This window comes from Notolepis coatsorum (genome assembly GCF_963971535.1).
Source record: "Notolepis coatsorum genome assembly, chromosome: 1".
Taxonomy (NCBI): Eukaryota; Metazoa; Chordata; class Actinopteri; order Aulopiformes; family Paralepididae; genus Notolepis; species Notolepis coatsorum.
The window spans coordinates 71005073-71032444 of NC_140165.1; the positions used below are offsets into that span (position 1 = coordinate 71005073).

Below are 27372 nucleotides of genomic sequence, written 5' to 3' on the forward strand. Positions count from 1 at the left end.
TTAAGCTAAATCCTCCTCTTCTCCCTCCTCGAACTCGCCCTCGTCATCTGCGGTGGCGTCCTGGTACTGCTGGTACTCTGACACCAGGTCGTTCATGTTGCTCTCCGCCTCTGTGAACTCCATCTCATCCATGCCCTCTCCGGTATACCAATGGAGGAAGGCCTTGCGCCTGAACATGGCGGTGAACTGCTCGGAGATGCGCTTGAACAGCTCCTGGATGGCCGTGCTGTTGCCGATGAAGGTGGCCGCCATCTTGAGGCCGCGGGGAGGGATGTCGCAGACGGCGGTCTTCACGTTGTTGGGGATCCACTCAACGAAGTAGCTGCTGTTCTTATTCTGTACATTCAGCATCTGCTCGTCCACCTCCTTCATGGACATGCGGCCGCGGAAAATGGCCGCCACGGTGAGGTAGCGTCCGTGACGGGGGTCGCAGGCGGCCATCATGTTCTTGGCGTCGAACATCTGCTGGGTGAGCTCTGGGACTGTCAGGGATCTGTACTGCTGGCTGCCCCTGGCGGTGAGCGGGGCGAACCCGGGCATGAAGAAGTGCAGCCGGGGGAACGGGACCATGTTGACGGCCAGCTTGCGCAGGTCGGCGTTGAGCTGTCCGGGGAACCTGAAGCAGGTGGTGATGCCGCTCATGGTGGCCGACACCAGGTGGTTGAGGTCGCCGTATGAGGGGGTTGTAAGTTTGAGGGTGCGGAAGCAAATGTCATACAAGGCCTCGTTGTCAATGCAGAAGGTCTCGTCTGTGTTTTCTACCAGCTGGTGGACCGACAGTGTAGCATTGTAAGGCTCAACGACTGTGTCCGACACTTTGGGCGACGGCACAACGCTGAACGTGTTTATGATGCGGTCTGGATATTCTTCACGGATCTTGCTGATGAGCAGGGTGCCCAGGCCGGAGCCTGTGCCGCCGCCAAGGGAGTGCGTGAGCTGGAAGCCCTGCAGGCAGTCGCAGTTCTCCGCCTCCTTCCTCACCACATCCATCACAGAGTCCACCAGCTCCGCTCCTTCCGTGTAGTGGCCCTTCGCCCAGTTGTTACCTGCACCGCTCTGGCCTGCAAACAACAACAACACATCAGCACTAATCTCACAGGACCAGTGGTGGAAGATAGTTTATTTACATTTACCAAGTAAAAAAAGTAGAAATACCCAGATGAAAACCTCAGGTCTTAAAATTCACAATTCTACTTTGGTAAGAGAAAGAAAGTGATATTGAATCATCATCATCTTTGTTTTACGTCCCTATTTTCCCACTACAGTGAAGTTGGACGGACGATGACTCCACGCCACTGGAGTCATTATTTTTGGTTTGTAGCTAGTTTTTTACCTCGGATGCCCTTCCTTACAGGTAACCCCATTGTCAGTGAGGACCTAGCCATTGCATATTCCTACACACAAGGCAGTGCGGTTTTCTTTCACGGTTCTCCCCTTAGCCTTTGCGTATCCCTATGCACACACACAAGGCAGTGTGGCCCCTGTATCCCTAGGTAGGGAGGCTAGAGAGGGTACCAACACTTGCCCAAGGTGGACCCTCAGACTAGTGGAGGGAAGTTGTCTTAATTCTCCATTCTAGTTCGGCTTCAGCTAGAACTAGCCACTGAATATAAAGGATTTCTTTATTAAGTATAAAAATGTAACGTGTATATATTCTAGTTTTTATGTGTGGTCCAGTTATGGTTGCTCCCATCAATGTCCTCTTGAAGTTTGACAAGACTTAAAATGTGAATAGAATAGCACATCAGCTTCATCTACCCATGACACGTCTCGCATGAAAAATTATATTTCTTCAAAGTAACTGATAAATATTTCCATTGAAATGTAGTACAGTAGAAGTACAAAGTTCCCTCAAAAATGAACCTTGGTACATTGCTTTTGAGTAAAAATACTTTACACCATTGCACAGGACATGTGGAAACATTAAATGTAACATGTCTGGCTGTGTGATGTCAATTTGTCAGCATGAACAGTACCAGGATAGCTTAGCACAATAGCTTAGACATAACTTTTGGGATTTGGCACAAACTCATTTATTATTTACAAATGATACAATAAGGTGTTGAAGTCCCACAAATAACTAGTGACACTTTTTATATTGACATCCTGTTACCTCTCTGTCTTATGTCACTTGTATGATGTACTATTATGATTATGATATATACTATTATAATTATGATTATGATGCACTTGTATGATGTATTATGCTGTACTGTACATGTATATATATCTGTATATATTTGTGTATATATATATAAGCGTACAGGCTATTCAAACTAAAGGACCATGTATTATATATCTTGTATATTGTTCTCCAGGGCCTTCCAATCATTCCAATCCAATTCATTCTGTACAACTTGTACTATAGGCTCTCTCTGTCACTTGTATGATGTGGTATATTGAGCATTTAACATGTATATATAGAGGATTAAATATAAGTATGTATTATAAGCTTGATAACAGGACAAGTAGGCATCTGATCTAAGCACCAAATGCGCACTGAAAGTCAGTGATTTATGACGAATGTCTTTTTGTATTCTTCCTCCTACTTATGTAACCTGTATAACTATATAACTATAAAATATATACCTGTAACTTGTATGGCTATACTATATCTTATATAACCCTAGAGAATGGATAGAAAAGGGCCTCTTGTTACTGTTCGTGACGCCAGGAATGTGGCTACAGTGTGCTGACCTTGACGGTCAGCAAGGAAAAGTGAATCGCTTCTGCATGGTTTTAACCCTTGCAGTCCTGAAGCAGAGGAAGAACCTCTGTATGATGTTTTACACATGTATGATGTGTAAAACATATCAATCAATGTTTAAATATATGAGTACTGTATTATACATGTATATTATATGCTATATCTATTTTTCTGTAAAAATCAACCATTGGAAACATGCATAAGCATGACAGTGAAGCATTAGGGGCTTTCCACAGCCACAAGAAATCTATTACTTTCTTAGTTACAGTAACGGCTGGAAGAGGGAGGAGTGGTCATTTTTTACGTATAGTGTGTTGGTTGGTTGATAGAATGACATCTATGTTTTCGGACCAATAGTAAGAGGTTTTTATATGATGCAGACCTAAGTATATAAGGCTCTGCTCGCTCGCTCTGAGTCAGATCAAGATTTGTATAGCATCAGACAAGGTTTAGCGGTGTATGGAACCTAGTCTGGTTATTTTTCAGAGTAAAGTCCCTATGACAATACTCTGTCTTTAGATTTGAAGAGCTATGCTAAGCTCTTAGCTAAATCTTTTAGATGATTTAAACCATGAGTTTTTCTTTGTCTGCTTGAGAAAGATGTTTTTTTTTTTTTGTGTTTTATTTTTTTATTATTTTTTAAACAAACATATAAACAAACATGACAACACACGATAAGATATACAAGCATTATTAACAGTGCACATCCAATGAAATCACCATATAGTAAGTAAGTAAGTAAGTAAGTAAGTAAGTAAGTAAGTATTTATAAAGCACCTTTCATACATGTCATGTAGCTCAAAGTGCTGTACACAAATATAGGCATATATAACGATAAAAGCAATAAAGTCACAGTGATCAAGAAAAATAATAATAATAATAATAATAATAATAATAATAATAATAATAATAATAATAATAATAATAATAATAATAATAATAATAATAATAATAATAATAATAATAATAATAATAATAATAATAATAATAATAATAATAATAATAATAATAATAATAATAATAATAATAATAATAATAGTAACGTAAAAATGAAAATAACGTAAAAACAGTCATTTGCTTACCAGTTTGGGAGAACAGGTCTGCACAAACATGTCCGCTCAGTAGCAACCGGAAGTGCACTAAATGCACTTGTATGGTAGGTAGCAATGTTTAGCTCTTATAACGCTAGTGTAGTTACGTTTTTATCAGTGGTCATAGTTGGGTCCATAGTGCTTTACCAAGTCCCATGGATCCATCAGTGGCCGTGTATTGTGTGCGTATGTACCCGTTCCCTCATGTGGTCAGTGGCCAGAGTTGGGTCCACAGGACTTATCCAAGCCCCATGGACCCATCAGTGGCCGCGTCTTGTGTGCGTATGTACCCGTTCCCTCATCTAAAGAGTTGGGTCCACAAGACTTTTCCAAGCCTTACGGATCCATCAGTGGTCGTGTATTGTGTGCGTATGTACCCGTTCCTTCATCTAAAAAGTTGGGTCCACAAGGCTTATCCTAGCCTCATGGATCCATCAGGTTTTTCCAAGCCATAACTATTTGTAAGCTAGACTGTATAGGTACGTTTTTAATTTTCCTTTAAAAATGTGTATGGAGCTGGCGTTTCTGATGTGTGTTGGTAGTGTGTTCCATAGTTTTGGGGCATAGTTGGCAAATGCCATACTTCCTATCCTCTTTTGGTTTCTGGGCGTGTCTAGTAAACCTGTAGTGGATGACCGTAGCGTTCTTGAGGGCAGATAACTAACTAGGGAATTTGCTATGTATTTTGGGCCTTGCTCATTAAGAGCTTTATATGTTAGGAAAAGGACCTTAAAATCAATTCTATGAGTTATTGGAAGCCAGTGCAGAGTGGCCAGGACTGGAGTGATATGTTCTCTTCTCCTTGTATGAGTTAGTAATCGAGCTGCAGAGTTTTGGATAAGCTGAAGCTTCCCAATGGTTGCTTTGGGAAGACCAGTGAACAGTGCATTACAATAGTCAAGCCGACTTGATACAAAAGCATGAATAAGTTTCTCTGCATCCTTTTTATTTACGAAAGGTCTTACTTTCGCTATGTTTCTTAGGTGGAAGAATGACGTTTTCATGGCCTTATTTATATGAGACTTAAAGGTCAGGTCTGAGTCCAAGATGACACCTAGGCTTGTAACCTCAGTCTTTACATAGGATGACAGACTCCCCAGGTTTTCACACAGCACTTCCCTTTTCGCTTTTGGGCCGATCAATAGGATTTCGGTCTTGCTTTCGTTTAATTTTAGGAAGTTATTGTTCATCCACTTGTTTATTGCTAACAGACAATTTGTAATGGACTGTATGGCTGTAGTGTTATTTGGTTCTGCGGAGATATATAGCTGTGTATCATCAGCATAACTATGGAAGCATACATTGTGGTCTCGAATGATGTCCCCGAGGGGCAGCATATATAGTGAGAAGAGTAATGGACCAAGGCAGCTTCCTTGTGCAACTCCAAAGCTGCTGTCATGTTCCTCGGATACATTGTCTCCAAGCTTAACATAGAACCTTCTCCCCTTAATGTATGTTATGAGCCAATTTAGTACATGATCGGAAAAGCCAACCAGTCTTTCAAGACGTCTGATCAAGATATTATGGTCAATCGTATCAAACGCTGCACTAAGGTCCAATAGGACAAGAATTGAGACTTTGCCAGCATCGGAGTTTAGCCTGAGGTCGCTAACTATTTTGGTAAGGGCAGTTTCAGTGCTGTGATTTGTTCTGAAACCTGATTGTAATTCCTCCATGATGTTATTATCTTTGAGAAAGGAGTTTATTTGTACTGAGACTATCTTTTCTAATATCTTGCTGATAAATGGAAGGTTCGATATTGGCCTATAGCTTTTTAGTTCGTTTACATCTAAGTTTGTTTTCTTTAGTAGTGGTTTTACTACAGCCATTTTAAATGCATCTGGAAAAGTGCCTGTTTGAAGAGACATATTTATGATTTCAAGGACATGATTTGAGACACTATCGAACACCCGCTTGAGAAATGCTGTTGGTATAGGATCGAGGCAGGAGGTGGCGGAATTACACTCAGAGACAATCTTACAGAGGTCAGGTAATGTAATACATGTGAATTCCCCCATAGTTATCTCAGGTGGGTTTTCACTCACAGCCAGATCTATATCAGCGGTAATGCTTGCTCTAATCAATGATATTTTTTCATTAAAGAAAACTGCGAACTCTTCACATTTTGTGGCTGATTGCTGCGGTATATGGGGGGGTGGTATGTTAATCAGCCGGTCGATGGTGGAAAAAAGTACCCTGGAGTTACCCATATTTTCTGAGATCATTTTGGAAAAATATTCCTTTCTCGCAAGTTGTATTGCCTTATTGTATGCGCCCATGGCGTCTTTGTATAAATTAAAGTGAGCTGTGAGTTTGAATTTCCTCCATTTTTGCTCGGCTATCCTACATTTTCTCTTGTTATCTTTAACATTGGTTTTATTTAACCATGGAGAGATTCTATCAGTTTTTACCTTTTTAACCTTCAGAGGGGCAACAGTATCTAACACTGTTGACAATGTGCTGTGGAAGTTTTGCACTTTCTGATTTAAGGAGGATTCACTGCATTGGTCATATGATTTCATCATACTAGAGAATTTTGCTTCAGCTCTAGCGTCCAGAAGCCTTCTGTGAACTAGGAATTCGCTTCTGGTCTTATGTAATATTAGGCTTGTACCATAGAACACACAATAATGGTCAGAAATTGGAATTTGTTTTACTGATACATTCTCAATGTTTAGCCCTGTTGTTATTAGTAGGTCCAGAGTGTTGCCATGTTGGTGGGTGGCCTCGTGAACATGTTGCATCAGTCCAAAACTGTCCAGTAGGTTCAGAAACTCACAACCCCTGGGGTCATCCTTTTTGTTGATATGAATGTTTAGATCTCCATTAAGAATGATTCTATCATACCTGGTAATGCAGATCGATATGAGTTCTGAAAATTCCTGTATGAAGAGTGGCGAGTACCTTGGTGTTCGATACAATGTCACACATATTACTGGCATTTCTGTTTTCAATACAATAGCAAGGTATTCAAATGATACAAATGTTCCCAGGTCAATATCATTGCACACAAATTGAGTGGAGATGATTGCTGCTATTCCGCCTCCCCTCCCACTCTGTCTGTTTGATTGATAGAATTTAAAATTGGAAGGGCAGGTCTCAATCAGTGTTGCTACACCAGTGATATTGTCTAACCATGTCTCTACTAAAAACATACAATGTACACCATGTTTTACTATGAGTTCATTTATCAGAAATGATTTTTGTTTCAGCGCTCTAACGTTGAACAGTGCTAGTTTTAGCTGTACGGGTTCTGTAGTGGGGTGTGAGATAGTCTGTGGTTGAACACTGATATTGATAAGGTTAGATTTACATATGGGACGTGATAATGAGTAATTGATTAGTCTTTTGGTGATCAGAATCGGGATGACACTCAACGTGTTTTTTTGTAGCTTAGGCTGCTTCTGTATATAGTCTACAGAGCTAGATATGGTTGGTTGTCAGGCCAGTGATGCTACACTTTGTATGACGTTATGTATTAGCACATTTACCCCTGATATGTTTGGATGGATGCCATCGGGTCTGTAATGGTCTTTCCTGGACCAGAGCAGATCAAAGTTATTTATATAGCAAAGTCCTATAGTAGTACAGTAGGTCTGTAGCCATTTGTGCAACCAGAACAGACGGCTAAATCGCTCAGATCCACGACCTATGGATGGAATGGGGCCAGACACAATGCATATTTTACCCAGGCTTTCAATAGTGAGTATTAGTGATTCAAAGTCAGATTGGAGTTTAACGGATTGTCTAGCCATTACGTCATTTGCTCCGATATGAATGATAACGGTGTGGGCGGACGGATATCTGTTGATGATTTCGGGAGTACACTCAAGTAAGTCAGTAACTTTTAAACCGGAAAAACAATACGTAATGCCGTGTGGTATTTGCAAAAACCTGGTGATGGAATCTCCGATGAGTAGGATCTCTGGCTGTTCATGGATGCATTCCCCGTCGTAGATGGCCAGGTTTCTATGGTGAAAAGCCGCAGGAGTAGCGTCTGCATTGTTGGCGGGGTTTGATGGTTGGTCGGGCAGCAGCGCCGTGTGTAGGGGCTCGTTCACAGCGGCATTTCCATCGATGACACTCGCCGTTTGAATGATCATACTGGCATGGGCTGCAGAGCACCGCAGACGAGGACGTTTAAACTTTGGGGAGTCTGACCCATCGCGTGAGTCTGGGGAGTTTGGCGATGCGAGAGCAAACAGGGCAGAGCGCTTTCTGCTCTGGGTTGCAGATATATTTCCATGGTTGAGTTGTGAGCTGGAGAGGGCCGCCGTCCTGGTAGCTTCGCTTGGAGCCTGGCTAGTAGCTAGGCTAGTAGCTAGCATCGGATAGTCTTTGAGCAAAGCTACATTACTAGCAGCAGGAGACGGAAACGAGGGAGAGCCTAGGAGGCTGGGATCATTACAAAGAGGATTGAATCGGTTTGATAGTTGAGGTGAATCAACGGGATCATATAGAGGAAGGGAGAGCTTCCTTCGGCCCCTCACCACTGTCGCCCAGGAGGGACTACTGGTGCAGCCTGCGTCCGCTTGTTCCATGCTAGCCAGCCTGGACATGAGCTCCGTTTGACGCTTGAGAAGATCCATTACTAGTATCTCGATGGTCTTCAGTTCCGTTCGCATTTCTGCGACATCTGACGTTGGAGCCATTTCCTCGGGGGAGTTTAGCACTGTGAGTACTGTAGCGTGTAGCTGTAGCTATGGCAACAACAAGCTCCGATAGCTTAGGTCACGTCCAGTAAAAAGTCACATAAAACCAATAAATCCAACAGCATAAACGATAAGAGCAAAAGTCACAGTGATCAGTTAAGATCACTGGTTAAAAAATGGTAGAAAGAAAGAAAATAGTCTAAAGTTTGAAAGTTTGGGAGGTCCGCAAAAACACGTCCGTTCAGTAGCAACCGGAAGTGTAGTGGATACAAAACACAACTAATATAGTTAAATGTCTTATACAGGATATACCCCCAATACCTGCTATCTAATACCCTACACACATATGCTCTAGCTAGTACCCCCCGTTCCCGGACCCCCCATTGGATAATGAATCCATTATCCCTCGCTCCTAGCCAGACACTACCATTATATGCTAGCTTTTATTTTCTCCACCACTTCTAACCACATTGTCATTTTGGATTCATTGAGACCCAAAATTCTAGCTGTAGATATTTCTTGATAAATCACATCGATATATGTAATAATCCAGACCTTTCTGCAATTTTTTTCCGGTCGGAACCATCGTGATGCTATCAGCTTTTTAGCCACTGTGATACCCGATAAAACCAATCTCTTTAGCTGTGGATTTACTGCATACTCAAAAACATCATTCAGCAGTAGTACAGAGGGGTGTACAGGTATATTCAGAGTTAAGAGATTTGATAATTGCTGGGTCACCTCTTTCCAGAATATTTTAACTGGTGGGCAGTCCCAGTACATGTGCATAAATGTCCCCTCATCCCCATTTGTACATACGGAGCATTTGGAGTCTTGTTTAAGACCCATTTTTTTCAGTCTTATAGGAGTCAAGTATGTCCTGTGAATATAGTTAAGATTTATTTGTTGATGGTCCGGGTTCCTTGATGTAAATCGAACATTTGCCCAGGCTTCTTGCCAATCAAAATTGCTTTCCAGGTCTGGTATATCCCTCCTCCAGACGGAGTCTAGGTGGAGGGTTTCATATGAGGACGTTAGTAATTGATGATAAAAATCTGAAACAAAACCTCTCGATGTCTCTCTTTCATAGAATAATTTGTGGTATCTGTGGTGTTCAATTGGTATCTTTAATGGAACACGTGAGACTTCAAACATAACAATAACTGTGTGTAAAAAAAAATTGTGGACTCGGTGAGATACATTTTTTTGCGTATTTCTTCATAGCTACAGAAACCCTGTTTGTTAAAAACATCACCTAATGAGTGTATGCCTTGCTTTTCCCATATAGGGAATCTTATAGGTTGTTTTGCAATCAAGAGTGCATTGTTATTGAATAAGGGAGTATGATTATGCCATTTATGTGGATTAGAATGTTTTTTTTGTGTTTCACGCCATATCCGGATCGCATGAGTAATTATGGGGCCAAATTTCCGTTCGCATTGCTTAATTGATAATTTAGTGTATGCTATGTCCTTCAGTCTATGTGGGGCTACTATATTTTCTTCAAATTTTCTCCAGGATACTAATGCTTGGGGATCAAACCATGTTGTCAATGGCCTTAAAGTGTACGCCTTAAAATAGTGGAAAAAATCTGGAAATGCCATACCACCGTCTGCTTTGTTTCTCTGTGCGGTGGATCTTTTTATATGTGGTGGTTTGATATTCCAAATACATTTGTATGTGGAGGAGTGTAATTTTTTCCAGTAACCCTCTGGAGGGGGTAACGGTAGCATTGAGCTGAAGAAGTTGATTCTAGGTAGTACGTCCATCTTAACTATTGATATCCGTGCCTGTACTGAGTTTTTAAGTTTTGACCACCTATCAAGGTCGTCTTTGATTTTGTTTTGGATTTTTATGTAATTGTGCTTCACTGTTTGTCTTATGGTGGGGAATATTTCCACTCCCAAGCATCTAAAGTGTTTTACCATAGGTATCTCTACTGGGAGGGTTATATTTATTTTTGCAGGGGTGTTAAGTGGAAGGAAAGCCGACTTCGGCCAATTTATCTTAAATCCCGATAAATCTCCAAAGTCCTCAATCAACTCGAGCAGATGAGGCCATGTGGTGTTGGGGTTTTGCATGAACAGTATTACGTCGTCCGCATATAAACTAATTTTATGTTGTGTGCCCTTGATTACGATTGGTTCTATGGATTGGGATTGTCTTATATATTGTGCTAAAGGCTCTAATGATAGATCGAATAGTCCGGGACTAAGAGGGCAACCCTGTCTAGCTGAGCGTGATACCGGAAAGATTCCGGAGGTGATTATACCTGTTGTAATCATGGCCGATGGGTCTTTGTATACTACTTTAATCATATCAATGAAACCTTTACCTAACCCCATCCTTTCTAATACTGCCCATAGATACGACCATTCCAGCCTGTCAAAAGCTTTCATTGCATCCAGGGACAGCATCGCCTTAGGTATGGTGTCGTCCTTGTCAGCATCTAGTACGTGCAGTATTCGTCTTATGTTATCAGTGATCAAGCGGCCTCTTATGAAGCCAGTTTGGTCCGAATGAACTAAAGACGTCATATGCTTTTGTAATCTGATGGCTAATACCTTAGAGTAAAATTTGATATCGGTTCCGAGGAGGCTTAAGGGTCTATAACTACCGCACTCAGTGGGGTCTTTGTCTTTTTTAAGGAGGACTGTTATGAGTGCAATATTGTCGTTCTTATGGAAGTTCCCCTCCTTGACGGAGTATAAAATCATATTTAATAATAAGGGTCCAATTATGTCCCAACAAGAGAGGTACATTTCTGGTGGGATACCATCTCTTCCAGGAGCCTTACCACTTTGCATTTCGGATATGGCCTTCTTGAGTTCCTCTAGTGTGATCGGTGTTTCTAACTGTTTAGCGTCATCCTCTGAAAGTTTAGGGAGATTAATTTGATTAAGATATGTGTCCATTTTGTTTTGATCTAAGGTCGTTTCTGATTTATACAAGTTGGAGTAGATTTCTTTGAATGTCGCGTTTATTTCTTCAGGGTCTGTAACAAGTACTTGTTGTGCTCTAATGGTAGTTATATCTGCAAATTTTGCATTAACTCTTAATCGCATAGCTAATAGGTGACTTGGTTTAGAACCTTGAGAGTAATGCTGTTGTCTTGTGCTGCGTATTTGTATTTCCGATTGTTGTCTGTATATGGCATTAATCTCTTTTTTTAGTACATTAACTTGATTTTCCAGTCGAATCGAGTTATTGTATTGTAAAGAATTAAATAACGTTGAGTAAAGTGTTTCCAGTTCAGCCAGTTTTGAGCATCGATTCTTGCGCATTTTGGAGGAAAAGCTATCAGTGAAATCCTTGATCATGATTAAAAGTTTGCATTCCTCCGTAGGAATACTGTAAGAGCTTCTTTGAGTTGTGTAATGAATTCCTTGTTATTAAGCAGCATCGAGTTAAATCGCCATCTTGGGGCTCGGGAAGATAGTATACCAAATGTTCCTTCTAGGAGTAAATAACAGTGATCTGATAATGCATTGGGAATCATTTCCACGTCATATTTATCAAATAGTCTCGGGGATGCAAAAACATAATCTATTCTGGATAATGTGTTATGTCTCGCAGATCGACAAGAGTACTTCCGGGTTGTGGGGTTAAGTGATCGCCATAAGTCATTTACACCTGTAATCTTCGACCAATCCTTTAATGCATTAGATGATTTTTTTTGTTCGTTGGAAAAGGAGGGGTAAGATTTGTCCATCCTTGGATTCCAAATGGCATTAAAATCCGCACCAATTATAAATGAGTAATAGGGAATGTCTAACATTGCTTTGGTAAGTGTAGTGAAGAAACCAACTTCGTACAAATTTGGGGCGTATACCGCTACCAATGCTATTTTCCTGTTCTTGTGTACAATCTTAGCTATAGTTATCCGACCATCTGCATCAGACCATACTCCCTTCAATTCAATATTCAACTTCCGTCTAACGACTATGGCTACTCCCCGAGTTCTCGTTCCAAAGGAAGAGTGACTAATGTTATGATATGTGTTGTCCGCTAACGTATCTATGTCTTTCTCTAAAATGTGCGTTTCGCTTAGCAGAGCCACGTCAACCTGTTTTTTTTTCATCAGTGTGAGCACGCTTTTGCGTTTGTGTTGATTATTTATTCCCCCAGTGTTCCAGATCATTATATTCGAACTAGCCATAATCTATACATGTTGTTGTGTAGTTGTTGGTAATGCTTCTGGAGTGCGAAGCAACAATAGATATACATCCAACTATTGAGGTCCCATTGAGAGCCGAGCTTAAAAACATACTATATACAAATAAAAATCCCCTAATCCCCCCTCCCACCGAGAGTCGTACAGGACTGTGTTCCATAGACACATCCTACGCGTATGACTCCCTCCCTTAAGCCACCAGATTGCCCAAGATGAGCTTTGTAACCCTAATCTTCCCATGCTAATTCAATAGAATGTCGCTTTTTGGTCTTGCGCCTTCCCATTAATGTAATAACAATAGTGTGAAAAATGAAAAATATACCTTCATTGATATATTCATTTGAACCTTCTACTAACTTATGTTGGAACAATCAGAAAGAGGAAAAGAGTGGAGAAAAATATGAACGCCATCAAAAAAATAAATAAAAAAAATAGAAGTAAAAGAGAAAATCAAAAAGAGTGAGACTTAAAATAAAACTCATCTGAGAAAAAAGAAAATTAAATAAAAATGAATAAAGAGAAAAACAGAGACTTTTAGAGCTACATTATGCAAATAACTAAATCAATGGAGTAATTATTTAAAATATTAGAATAACCTTGTCATGCTTGTACCTTTAGATGTGGCTGATGTTTTTTTTAAAGCCTTATTGAACTTTATAGCATTATATTCTAGAAGGTTGTAGAATAGAAAAAAGATGTTTTGTTTTATACTTATTATTCCTGGATTGGACTTCTCCAAGACAGTCTCTTTGTAAACTTACTTTTTCTAATTAAACCTTTGTTAAAATACTTTTATCCAATTCGTGGACTGCGTTTTCTTGTGCTGCTCTATCACAATATTTCAAGACGCTGGCCGCGCCCTGCTTTCATCTGAGGTGACTATGTTCTGGTAGCCTGAAATGCAGATTAGATCAATTGCTGGTTACTGCTATTAGCTAAAGTTATATAAATTATATAATATATATATATATATATATATATCACTAATTTTTGCTTGCAAGCACCAGTATCTCTAGATGCGACGGGCCTATCAGATTTGTGGGAATTTGAGTCTGGCCACTGCAGGGCCGGACGATCAGGCCACGGATTTAAGGGTCTGTCAAACTGATCAGAGGTTCTGGGGCTTGCAAATGATTATTAATATTATTACGCTAATATTACACTATTATTAGTAGTACTACTTATCAAAAGAGTAGTAATATCATCAGGCTTACAAATGATTATTATTCTGGGGCTTTTTCCTATTATTATTATAGGCATAGTGTTGTGAATATGACAATTTGATGAAAGGAGTTTTTCCCAAACAGACATTCAGTTTATTACACATAACGAAGAGGTTAACAACTCTTCTACGCTTATATTTCATATGAACTGGATATAACTAACTAGTGACTATGAAATAGGCGTGATTAGGATTAGTAATTGACTCGAGAACTTGGCGAGTTTAGCACCTCGCCGGGGGATATCGAGCGGCCACAGGGTTCTCTCTAATAGGAGTTGAGATAGATAGACACATGTAGCTCTTATCATGGCGTCCCTGCGTTTGGGCTGAAATCGGTATAGGATAAACAGCCAAATAAAAGAAACAAACTAGAATACTGATAACGGAGAACTCTGAAATGAACAGATTACAGAAGTGAGTTTAAACATTACTTGAATATGCTCTTATGAGCACCTAGGAAGTCATAACCTTCCGCTTTAGAATGCGCCAGACAAGGGATATTGATCTGTATGGCAATCGGAGGAACGCAGTGGCAAATTAAAGGCATTTGCGTTTTTGTGGGCATTGCTGGTGGAGCGGTTAAAGCCGCAAAGTTGGACTGAAGACAGACAAGAAGACCCTCTCTCTAATGACTGGAGACGGCCTAAAGAGACACCAGCGCAATCATACAGGCTGGCGTTGTCGGCAGGAAGAGGCTACTGGCCCGAGCTAACTGGAAGCTAACTGGCCCGAGCCATCTGGGAGCTAACTAGCCAGAGCGAACAGCCGGCTAACGAGCCAGTGCCAACAGATACTAACAGCCGGCTAAACGAGCCAGAGCTAACAGGAGCTAACAGCAGGCTAACTAGCCAGTGCTAACAGATGCTAACAGCAGGCTAACGAGCCAGTGCTGACAGAAGCTAACAGCAGGCTAACGAGCCAGTGCCAACAGATGCTAACAGCAGGCTAACTAGCCAGTGCTAACAGATGCTAACAGCAGGCTAACTAGCCAGTGCTAACAGAAGCTAACAGATGCTAACAGCAGGCTAACTAGCCAGTGCTAACAGATGCTAACAGCAGGCTAACGAGCCAGTGCTGACAGAAGGTAACAGCAGGCTAACGAGCCAGTGCTAACAGATGCTAACAGCAGGCTAACTAGCCAGTGCTGACAGAAGCTAACAGCAGGCTAACGAGCCAGTGCTAACAGATGCTAACAGCAGGCTAACTAGCCAGTGCTGACAGAAGCTAACAGCAGGCTAACGAGCCAGTGCTAACAGATGCTAACAGCAGGCTAACTAGCCAGTGCTAACAGAAGCTAACAGATGCTAACAGCAGGCTAACTAGCCAGTGCTAACAGATGCTAACAGCAGGCTAACGAGCCAGTGCTGACAGAAGCTAACAGCAGGCTAACGAGCCAGTGCTAACAGATGCTAATAGCAGGCTAACTAGCCAGTGCTAACAGAAGCTAACAGATGCTAACAGCAGGCTAACTAGCCAGTGCTAACAGATGCTAACAGCAGGCTAACTAGCCAGTGCTAACAGAAGCTAACAGAAGCTTAGCGAGGGGATTAGGCCCCCGAACATTAGGCTTCACCAGGCGGCGGTGGGACTGCGAAGTTCCGATGGCACGTTAAAATATGTTGTATAGTGCTGGGGAGATACTGAATGGCCCTCGTGTCTGATGAGGTATGAATCAACATAGCACCGTGGTACCGTCTAGTCGGCGTGTGTGTCGCACGTAAGTGTGGGGGCAACACGTGGTACGTGGATGACAGTCCACACCTAGCAGAAGTGCACGGGCACCTCTGTGAACAGGCAAGGCGGGTGAAAACGGTCAAAGTTTCCATACCCAAAGCAAAGTGGGGTGGGGATCAGACCGTCGGTTCTTACCTGGGTGGCCAACAACCACTACGGGGTCTAGGATCGCTATCGACTGGGTCGCCTGCCGGTCGGATCGCATATGGCAGTAAGACCATGGTAATGGCCGCCGCGTTCGGCTCAATGTACAGTCAGGCCACTATAAGCTGAAACCAAATGAGTTAGTAAGCGAGTAGTGTTTCTGTGATCGGTGTTTTTGAAAAGAAAATGCCGGGAAGCAGAAAGCTAAGGCTTGTCGGTCCAGAGGAGTCTGGATGGTAAAGCCTAGGGGTGGAAAGGGACCTAGCCTAGAACTGTGACCTGGTAAGGGAGGTTCAAAGGGTCTAAGTGAACAGATGCTAACAGCAGGCTAACTAGCCAGTGCTAACAGAAGCTAACAGAAACTAACAGATGCTAACAGCAGGCTAACTAGCCAGTGCTAATAGAAGCTTAGGGAGGGGATTAGGCCCCCCGAACCTTAGGCTTCAACAGGCGGTGGTGGGACTGCGCCCTGGTAAGGGAGGTTCAAAGGGTCTAAGTGAACATAAGCTAGCAGGAGCAAAGTCCTGCTACTGTGACGGAAGTGGAACCAGCAACTGTGTCGGGCAGTTTAAAGAGGCACCAGCGCAATCATACAGGCTGGCGTTGTCGGCAGAAGCCGAGTCTACAAGAGGCTACATAGCCTGAGTCTACAGCAGGCTAAGGATGTCTCACAATCATTCCCACGTCAACGAGGACGAGGATTCACCCTCGGATGATGGATTGGGAGTTTTTACACCCGGCAGGGGGTTAGACTACCTAGGAGATCGGGGAGAACACCCTGAGTCCCCTGAAACATTTGCGGGAAGTGAGGCCTTCACAGAACCAAGCGAATCACTATACCCAGAGCTGCCGCCTGTACAGCAGGCGGTAATTGGAACACGGAAGGCCACGACAGCTACGGCCCCTGCATTCTGGCCCGACAGTCTGGGACTTCAGGGACAGTGGAACCCACTGCCCCAAATACCTAAACCAAACTCCCCACGAGGGGAACAGACCATGCCACCTGGCATGTCAAGATTAAATGAAATCTCTTGTGCTATTAAACCCAGAACTCAACCAGGAAACCCGAAGCACATACAGCACCTATGGGTCTGTTCCATATGGTTACAAAACTTTGTACCAAAAGGGAACCACACGTTTGTAGTTAACCCGGCCAACCCAGGCCGACGTCATGGAGGAGGAATGGCAAAAACCATACAGGATATGGCAGGACCCGGCTACGCCGACTGGTGTGTGGTGGCCGGACAACCTCATAACCTCCTTAAAGACGGCAGTGCTGGTGGGAGCCCCCTACCTCCTTAGAAATAAGGGCTACGCGGGGATACTGACAATTGCCATGCAGGACGTGCTGCCAGGAGCGGACATCGAAACCCAAACCAGAGTGCCCCTGGCATACTACAGGAACATTTTCAGACAAGCCCAGGACGCAGGCATAACAAGCCTAGTTATGACCCTGTTTGGAATAGGGATTTGGCATTATAATGCCAATACAAGCATATGGTGCTTCCTGGAAGCCTACCAGGAAATACCAGCCGCGTCCATGGCGGTGGTCTTGCTGATCCTGGATAAATACCAAGCAAACACAGTGCGCAGAGCTCAAATTGAAGCATGACCACCACACTATCGTAAGGGCTGAGGAAACCTGTTCGAGGAACCCGAGCCCACTATGGTCGGAGACCTCACACAGGTCATGAACGAGCTGGCGTACAGAAACCAGACATGGTCTGGTCCCTCGGGAACACCAAGGGAAGCAGTGAGTCACTCAGACCAGAGGGCCCAAATTACGTGGCCCCGGTCAGGACAAGGGAGGATATATGAGGAAACACCAGATACTCTGCCTCCAAGCCCTGAAAGAGAAGGCTCAGGGGGTTTCACTAACCCTGAAAGCCCTGAGCTCCACTCCACCTGTGCAAGACACACCCAGGTGGGGATAGCACAGGAACATGGTTAAAGCTAAACCGACCTACTCAAAACACGACAAAAGGGGGGCCTCCCAGGAGTTCCCCCCGAAAACGACCAAGGAAAGAACAGGGAAAACGGAGTCTTCCGACACCAAATTCCTATCTACAGACGATTGGGGGGCACTAACCCCAGAGCAGCAAGCAGAGATGAGGGCAAAAAGGGAGAAGTCCAAAGCCTGAAAGGAAAAACATCAATAGTATCCTTACCTCCTGGGGCCCTGACACATGACACTCGAACAAGTGCAAACTGCACTTGACATTCAGCTCATCTGTCGAGAGGAATAATATAGTGTTATTGTCATTTGGGAAGAAACATGACATAGAATACTGGTACCAGGAGTGGGGTATACTACTCCTATACTCCTATATACTACTCCTATGGGGTATAGAATACTACATTCATTTTGTATACATTTTAGGTATACTATGTAAAGATGTCTGTCTTTTCTCTAAACCAGAGTAAAGAGGACGAAAAAATTGGTAATCTATTTCATTCAAGGCAAAGGGGTTTTCCTGACAGCAACCATTTGGTAGATTACACCCGTACCAACCATATCAGCTGCATGAGATGTACACTCACCAGTGCCTATGGATAAAAATGAGACTCTGCAAACTCTCATCAAGCTTAGCACCTTGACGCGGGGGGACAGAGCGAGCATCAGGGTCTCTGTATCCGACAGGCCTATCAGATTTATGGGGGCTTGGAAGTTTCAGCCTGCAGGACGCTGTGGTGCTTAAACGGCTAAATCACTGGTTTATGGGTCTGTCAAACTGATCAGAGGTTCTGGGGCTTAGAACATCCCTGAGTTGGGCTTTATACTAATTGAATAGGTATTAACAGCCAAGAGAATATGAACTGGAATGACTGCTGTCGGGTGCCTCTGGAGTAAAATTAATTACAGATTTGAGTTAAAACCTTACTCAAGATTGGTCTTATCAGCAAGCAAACCTCTTCAACCAAGACTCCTCTTAATGCGGGAGATCTGGAACAAGAGAGGGTTGATAAGAAACAACTTGAAGTAACGGTTACTCGCGACTAACAGCCTAAAAAAGGCTTAAAGTCACACTCGAGTAGAAAGCTCTACTCGGGAATATCACACTTCCGTAGAAAGCTCTACTTTGTGATTAGCACCCTATGGAAGGATCCGTCTCTCACACTAGAGTAAAAAGCTCTATTTGTGACCCACAGCCTATTGTACACAAGGAGAGACCTCCGTGTTGTAGCACGTCGATACAAGAGAAGAGACCTCACTGTTGTAGTGCTCACGTCAGAACACAAGGAGAGACCTCCGTGTTGTAGCACGTCGGTACAAGAGAAGAGACCTCACTGTTGTAGTGCTCACGTCAGAACACAAGGAGAGACCTCCGTGTTGTAGCACATCGATACAAGAGAAGAGACCTCACTGTTGTAGTGCTCACGTCAGAACACAAGGAGAGACCTCCGTGTTGTAGCACGTCGGTACAAGAGAAGAGACCTCACTGTTGGTAGTGCTCACGTCAGAACACTGGGAGAGACCTCCGTGTTGTAGCACGTCGGTACAAGAGAAGAGACCAGTACACAAGGAGATCGACAGTACAGTTCGAACCTGAAGGGTCAGAACCTGCCCTATCTCAGGCCAGGAGCATTCTTAGACGGGTGGGTTGTCCCCCGGAGTTGGAGGACGACTCAGCAAGTAGCGAACAGGAGTATACTGATCCAGATCAGGACTCAGAAATGGAGGAATACCGGGATAGGTCAAGCTCCAGAGCATCCTCAAGGTCCTCATCTTGGTCAAGATCTAGGGAGAGAGTTCAGTACCCAAGGGGCGAACCTCCTAGACCTCGGAACAAGAGAGCTAAACCGGCCAAACTGAGACCTATAAGCAAGGGGCCTCCTTTCAGTCACTCTTGGGCTCGACCTGGAGCTCAGGATTGGAGGACTCAAGGTGAAGGAGAATTGGCAGGCGATGAAACAGGGGATATTATGCCCGCATATCCTGTGACATGGAGACAGGGAGACATGGGCCTGGACCCAAGTTACAAGGCGACGAGAGCCCAGAGTGGGCCTGAAAGATGGAAAAGAAATGTATCCTCTGTGGACTGTATCTGTGATGTCCTGCATGGCCTACGGACAGGGTCACACGACCAGGCCAACCACGCTTCAATAGAGGACTGCTGCTACAATTCTCGGGACCCGTGGGGTCGCCCGAGAAGTGACAATTCGACCTACCTCAAACTACGACAGAGATCCAAGAGGTCAGAGGGGGTGACCATGGAACTATGACATTGTGTTCTTCAGACGGCAACAAGTGGTGCATTGGCCGGGAACAACAGATGCAAGTCTTCACGCCAGCTACCAAGCGACGCCGTGGCCCCTATCCTGTCGGGCCATCCAGCCAGGGAACCAGGATGACAGAGGGGGTGTTGAGAGTCACAGCCATCGTAACCCCGCAATTGCCATCCCGTCCCCCCTCACAGACGTTATTAGGACAGTGGCCGTGCTTCAGGACCAGGATGACAGAGGGGGTGTTGAAGTCTCACAAACAACTAGTGACACTTTTTATATTGACATCCTGTTACCTCTCTGTCTTATGTCACTTGTATGATGTACTATTATGATTATGATATATACTATTATAATTATGATTATGATGCACTTGTATGATGTATTATGCTGTACTGTACATGTATATATATCTGTATATATTTGTATATATATATATAAGCGTACAGGCTATTCATGCTAAAGGACCATGTATCATATATCTTGTATATTGTTCTCCAGGGCCTTCCAATCATTCCAATCCAATTCATTCTGTACAACTTGTACTATAGGCTCTCTCTGTCACTTGTATGATGTGGTATATTGAGCATTTAACATGTATATATAGAGGATTAAATATAAGTATGTATTATAAGCTTGATAACAGGACAAGTAGGCCTCTGATCTAAGCACCAAATGCGCACTGAAAGTCAGTGATTTATGACGAATGTCTTTTTGTATTCTTCCTCCTACTTATGTAACCTGTATAACTATATAACTATAAAATATATACCTGTAACTTGTATGGCTATACTATATCTTATATAACCCTAGACTAGAGAATGGATAGAAAAGGGCCTCTTGTTACTGTTCGTGACGCCAGGAATGTGGCTACAGTGTGCTGACCTTGACGGTCAGCAAGGAGAAGTGAATCGGTTCTGCATGGTTTTAACCCTTGCAGTCCTGAAGCAGAGGAAGAACCTCTGTATGATGTTTTACATATGTATGATGTGTAAAACATATCAATCAATGTTTAAGTATATGAGTACTGTATTATACATGTATATTATATGGTATATCTATTTTTCTGTAAAAATCAGACCATTGGAAACATGCATAATCATGACAGTGATGCATTAGGGGCTTTCCACAGCCACAAGAAATCTATTACTTTCTTAGTTACAGTAACGGCTGGAAGAGGGAGGAGTGGTCATTTTTTAGGTATCGTGTGTTGGTTGGTTAATAGAATGACATCTATGTTTTCGGACCAATAGTAAGAGGTTTTTATATGATGCAGACCTAAGTATATAAGGCTCTGCTCGCTCGCTCTGAGTCAGATCAAGATTTGTATAGCATCAGACAAGGTTTAGCGGTGTATGGAACCTAGTCTGGTTATTTTTCAGAGTAAAGTCCCTATAACAATACTCTGTCTTTAGATTTGAAGAGCTATGCTAAGCTCTTAGCTAAATCTTTTAGATGATTTAAACCAAGAGTTTTTCTTTGTCTGCTTGAGAAAGATGTTTTGTTTTATACTTATTATTCCTGGATTTGACTTCTCCAAGACAGTATGGTATATTTGACTTGAACAGACTGTTAGATTAACCCTGAAACTGAAAATATCTGTTATAATAGTTAATTCAAAATAATGCTTTAATAGTGAAATGAAGCATGCATTACATGGACTCTCAGAGTACATTACTGAGGAGTTGCCAGGCAAAACCTCTCTCATGATAAGGTTGTTTACACAGTTGTAGAGGCGCCATTTCAAACCCCCATGAACCAAACACCTTCTAGACATGTGACGGTTGAAGCACAGCACAAGAGGCTGAAAGCGGAGATGCCTCTGAGACAAGACCAATGTGGTTGAATCTATACAATAATAGATTACCATTTTAGGAATGCCAAAGCTGGTTAAATAATAAAGCATTTTCCTTTCATAGAGTAATACAAAGTGTCAGTTTGGTAGATGGGGTTTGGTGCTGGCTCTTGTGGACTGAATGGTATTAACCTAAGAAGCAATGACTGTACTGGGTTAATGCTAGATAGGCCATTGAATCATTGCACAAGCCCTATTTAGGGAAGGTTAAAAGGTCTGAGTTAGCAGACCCCCCCTCTGTTCACTAAAGGAAGACACCGGCCAGGAGATCGAGGAGGGGGGGGGGGGGGGGGGGCCAGCTAGCCACCAACGAGGAAGTCAGGGGGGGAGGCGGACCAGCCTCCCCCAAGAAGGTCATCTAAGGACCGCCTGTGTTTAGATACTTGTGAATGGTTAAACTAGTTAAAAATAGGGAAGTCATTTAGCCTATAAAATAAGGTATTGGTAAGGGAGAGGGGAGGCCAGCTCATGACCCGCCACGACCGTTCCCCAGGGGGTCTGAGTCTGCGCCTCCATCGCCCACCGACCATGGTTCTACTTTGCCGCTACGTAAGTAAACTGTATATGGAATAATCACTGTTTGTGATAACTTAGAGGAAGATGTCTATCTTAGACCAGGTTTACCATGTGGTGGCAACGAGTACTATTGGTCTATTTCATACATAACATGAATACTATTAATGTGCAAGAATGTCTTGATGTAGCCACCATGTTTTGGGCTATTTTGATTAACCTCATCAAACCTTTTGTACAATCATGTATTATGCTGAAATAAATTCCTGTATGTAACTAATGCATTATCCACTCTTGGCCGCCGAGGCAAATATATGAGTTTGGACCATAGTTCCTTTTGTCTGGCTATACACATTTATTTCTCATCTGACTAAGTCGGATGAGGACCATGGTTCTATCACTCTCTCCTTTTCCTTCTTCCCTCTATTTAGCAACCTGTATGCACTGCAAATGACCTTAGATATTCATTAAGAATATACGACAACAGTCTCTTTGTAAACTTACTTTTTCTAATTAAACCAACTTTGTTAAAATACTTTTATCCAATTCGTGGACTGCGTTTTCTTGTGCTGCTCTATCACAATGTTTCAAGACGCTGGCCGCGCCCTGCTTTCATCTGAGGTGACTATGTTCTGGTAGCCTGAAATGCAGATTAGATCAATTGCTGGTTACTGCTTTTAGCTAAAGTTATATAAATGATATAATATATAAATGAATATATTATATATATATATATATATATATATATATATATATATATATATATATATATATATATATATATATATATATATATATATATATATATATATATATATATATATATATATATATATATATATATATATATAACAAATTTTTGCTTGCAAGCACCAGTATCTCTAGATGCGACGGGCCTATCAGATTTGTGGGAATTTGAGAGTCTGGCCACTGCAGGGCCGGACGATCAGGCCACGGATTTAAGGGTCTGTCAAACTGATCGGAGGTTCTGGGGCTTGCAAATTATTATTAATATTGTTACGCTAATATTACACTATTATTAGTAGTACTACTTATCAAAAGAGTAGTAATATCATCAGGCTTACAAATGATTATTATTCTGGGGCTTTTTCCTATTATTATTATAGGCATAGTGTTGTGAATATGACAATTTGATGAAAGGAGTTTTTCCCAAACAGACATTCAGTTTATTACACATAACGAAGAGGTTAACAACTCTTCTACGCTTATATTTCATATGAACTGGATATAACTAACTAGTGACTATGAAATAGGCGTGATTAGGATTAGTAATTGACTCGAGAACTTGGCGAGTTTAGCACCTCGCCGGGGGATATCGAGCGGCCACAGGGTTCTATCTCTAATAGGAGTTGAGATAGATAGAGACACCTGTAGCTCTTATCATAAGGACTATGGCCATACAGCATTATTCAATATACACAACTATATTAAAACTACTAGCCACATCGTTACTAGGGAAACTACTATAACAAGTTGACCCTTGATGCTGCCGTCTGACGTCAGTTGGAACAGGAAGTGAAGAAGTCACTGGCTCAGGTTAAATCAAATTAAACCTGTAGCTACATCAGGCACAAACAATGGAGCGCCACTTAGTGGCCAAACATGGCACTGCAACTAAATAAAACAAATACAATCACATTGTGTCTGTCACACAATCTATGACAATTTCATTACCTACCGAACACAAAGTTGTCTGGTCTGAAGATCTGGCCGAAGGGTCCGGATCTCACTGAGTCCATAGTCCCTGGCTCTAGGTCAACAAGCACAGCACGGGGCACGTATTTACCACCTAGGGTTAAGAGAGGGGAGAGCAAGTCAGAAAAACACAACAGCAATTGAACTCGGCTAAATGGAATGTCATCATCATCCAATTAGGAATTCCCAAAATTAAAAGTTACCCGTTGCTTCATTGTAGTAGACATTGATCCTGTCCAACTGCAGGTCACTGTCTCCGCAGTATGTGCCCGTTGGGTCAATAATGCCGTGTTCATCACTAATCACCTCCCAGAACTGAAAGAGATAAGTCATTGAATTAGGTAAGCATTAAGCAATAATATACGAGCAATGGCAAAAACCCTATTATTCTTCCAAGTCCAGGGGATCAACTACTTCCATGTTTACGTAATATATAAAAAATGTCACAATTTAGAACACATGTCGTCATCATTAGTAGACTGTCTATCACTGGCGCAGAAATGTGAAAATCTCCCTCCGTGCAGCACTGGGAACCGCTGGCTGAAATCCATAAACGACCATTTTGAAATGTTTGTGCTGATGTCATTGACTAACCGCCCACATCAGGGGCGCGGCGCACGCTCAATGAATTCCATAAAGAGCAGGCCATTGAGCATTAATTATGAAAGAAAAACATCACAATAATGTTTTAAGTGCGACGATTAAGGTCGTTGGGAGTTTCGTTACAACTGCAATACTTTAATTAAAATGATGGCATCGAGTTGTCCCCAGGAATAACGTTAAACCTACTTCTTTTTTTGCACATTGCAGTGGGCCAAATGTATAGTAACGTTAAATTAAACGTATTCATTTAAAAAATATACGTCTTCATTTAGTAATCCAAAACATATGCGCCAAAATACTTATAATATACTTCATAATTTACATAATCTGGATAGTTTCGAGAAAAAATGTCAACCGTCGTCACAACAAACATTTCAACCGTCATCAAATAATGTCGCAAAAATGGCTAAATGAAATGATGCGAAGTGATTTGACAAAACATCACCACAATATCAACGTGCAACAATGAAGGCCAGCTCATACACAAGTGACATTGGTAACGGCAGGGTGTGGTACTGTGGTTACAGACATGCACACAAAGCACCAGGCTCTGAACTAACCGTCGACCGAGGATTCTGCTTTATCTTGGATATTAAACAGACTATTTACTAACCTTGGCTCCAATCTGGTTTCCACACTGACCGGCTTGGAGATGGACAATTTCCCTCATTTTGTCTGGAGGTAGAAGAACAAGTCTTATCACAACAAGGGAAGACGAGTTGAGAGTGCGCGAAACAGAGGAATTCTTGTACTGTCAATCAGATTGATATCTAACACGTGTGACTTCGCCGACTAATCCATCCTACCCACCACCATCATGTCCTACTTCCCCGAAGGCGAAACAGAGATTAGATATTATAGTTATTAGTGGATTACGAGATCTCTGCCCCCCCCCCCCCCCCCCCCCCCCTCTCTTCGTTTCTCTCTGTCTCTCTCTTGCATTTGAGCTCCTCTGCTCTGGTTACAAGATCTCCCCGCCCCACACACACACTGACTACACAGACACACACACGCCTTCCCAGAGCCCCCTCAGGGCCCTTTCTCACTCACTGCTGTGTCGAATCAGACCCGGCTCGCATCAGAAAAGGGTGTGTCTGTCTGAGTGAGAACGCTGTACCCCGTCCCCGCCCCCTGCTGATTCGTCCCCGGGGGCGCTGAACCGGGGCCGGTGAAATAGGTGGTCTCAGGTGCGCACTAGTGGGGGCGGTTAGGCCTGGCAATTTTGTTTGCCATTGCTATGTCTATACATTGTTCGAATGCATTTATTTCTATTAGACCAGTGGTGCCCAACCAGTCGGCCGTGGTCGACCAGTAGATCAATGACATGCAATATAATTGCCACAAGCGATGGGATAATGTTAGCTTCTGAACAGGCTAGCTAACTAGCGTTAGCCGTTAGCCATTGCTGTATACTATACTTTCTTGTTCGAATGCATTTATTTCTATTAGACCAGTGGTGCCCAACCAGTCGGCCGTGGTCGACCAGTAGATCAATGACATTCAATATAATGCATATAATCGATGCAGCAATGTTACTAGTAAAGGCTAAGCTAACTAGCGTTTAGCCGTTAGCTTAGCGCTATCGTTAAAACGCTCAAAAGCGGACTCTACAACACCATAACTTCATATTTATTGGCAATTTGTTAATTTTATATCAGCATCCAGAGTCTGCAGTCGTGTTAAGACATTCCTGTTTACATTTTCGAACGTGACATCATCGCCTACGGCAAGCGTAAACGCTCAAAAGGCAAACCGTAAACAGAACCCGAAGCGAACCAAGACTGCAGTGTGTACACAAACTAGAGGGGGGAGAGGGGGGGGGGGTTCGCACTCTGACCCGGAATGAGGGCGGTACTAAACACACATAACCCTGCTTCTCACAATATTTCTGTCTCAAGTTTTATCGTCACTGTGTCTCTCTCTTCATCAGGATGGGCTCAATCCATCTCTCTCTCTTTCATCCCTCGCTCACAGCCCCCCCTGCCTCTTGTGTGACATGATGACCCGTGCACGAAGAGCCCTCTTTACCTCCTGGCATAACAACTAACACATACGCTCACCGCTCCTCCCTAACCAATGCTAGCACATCAATCACCAAACTCGGACACCTAACTCTGCCCTGCCGTGAACCGCTGATACAAATCACCAAACCCATGACATGCGCCCCTCCCCTTCAACACACACACACACACACACACGCAGGCATGGGGGTCATTCTACGAAAGCTTGCCATTTTCATTTGATTTGAAAAGTATTGTTTTAAAAGTTTTGGATACATTTTTTTTATTAAGTGGATTTTTATCTCTCAGACAAATGTACCGTGCCATCTCAGGCTATTATATTTTTTATTGTTTTCACATTTAAACAAGATGCATATTTGTTTTTCGTCAGCCCTGTTACTACATATCAATTACTGTTTGAAAAGGTTATAAATACATATTTAGAATAATTATGATATCATATGAAAGATAAAAGCCCCTTGTTACAATAGTGTGTTTGTAGAGTTAGAATATTGACAAGTTAACTTTTTCCCCCATGAATAAATATGCCCATTCACAATGGACCCTTTCACAGCATCTTTGATTTAAGAAAAAGTTATGAAAACAAAATAATAATATCCCAATTTCTTTAAGGGTTTCTATTACTTAACATATAAAATGAGTGTTTTACATTTTTCTTTTCTTTTCTTAAATTACATCAGAATATTGTACAATTAACAGGGCTGATACCTCAGTAA

At 42.5% G+C, this 27372-nt stretch overlaps 1 protein-coding gene across 1 annotated transcript; it reads right to left on the bottom strand.

Moving 5' to 3' along the window:
• LOC311237866 (tubulin beta-4 chain-like) lies at window positions 1-25305 on the bottom strand (the record flags this gene model as incomplete). The annotated part of the gene is made up of 4 exons (XM_084325843.1): window positions 1-1061; window positions 24016-24126; window positions 24236-24347; window positions 25249-25305. The coding sequence occupies 4 exons, from the start codon at window positions 25303-25305 to the stop codon at window positions 1-3; spliced, it is 1341 nt and encodes a 446-aa protein (XP_084181969.1).
• Window positions 25306-27372: the final 2067 nt, after the last annotated feature.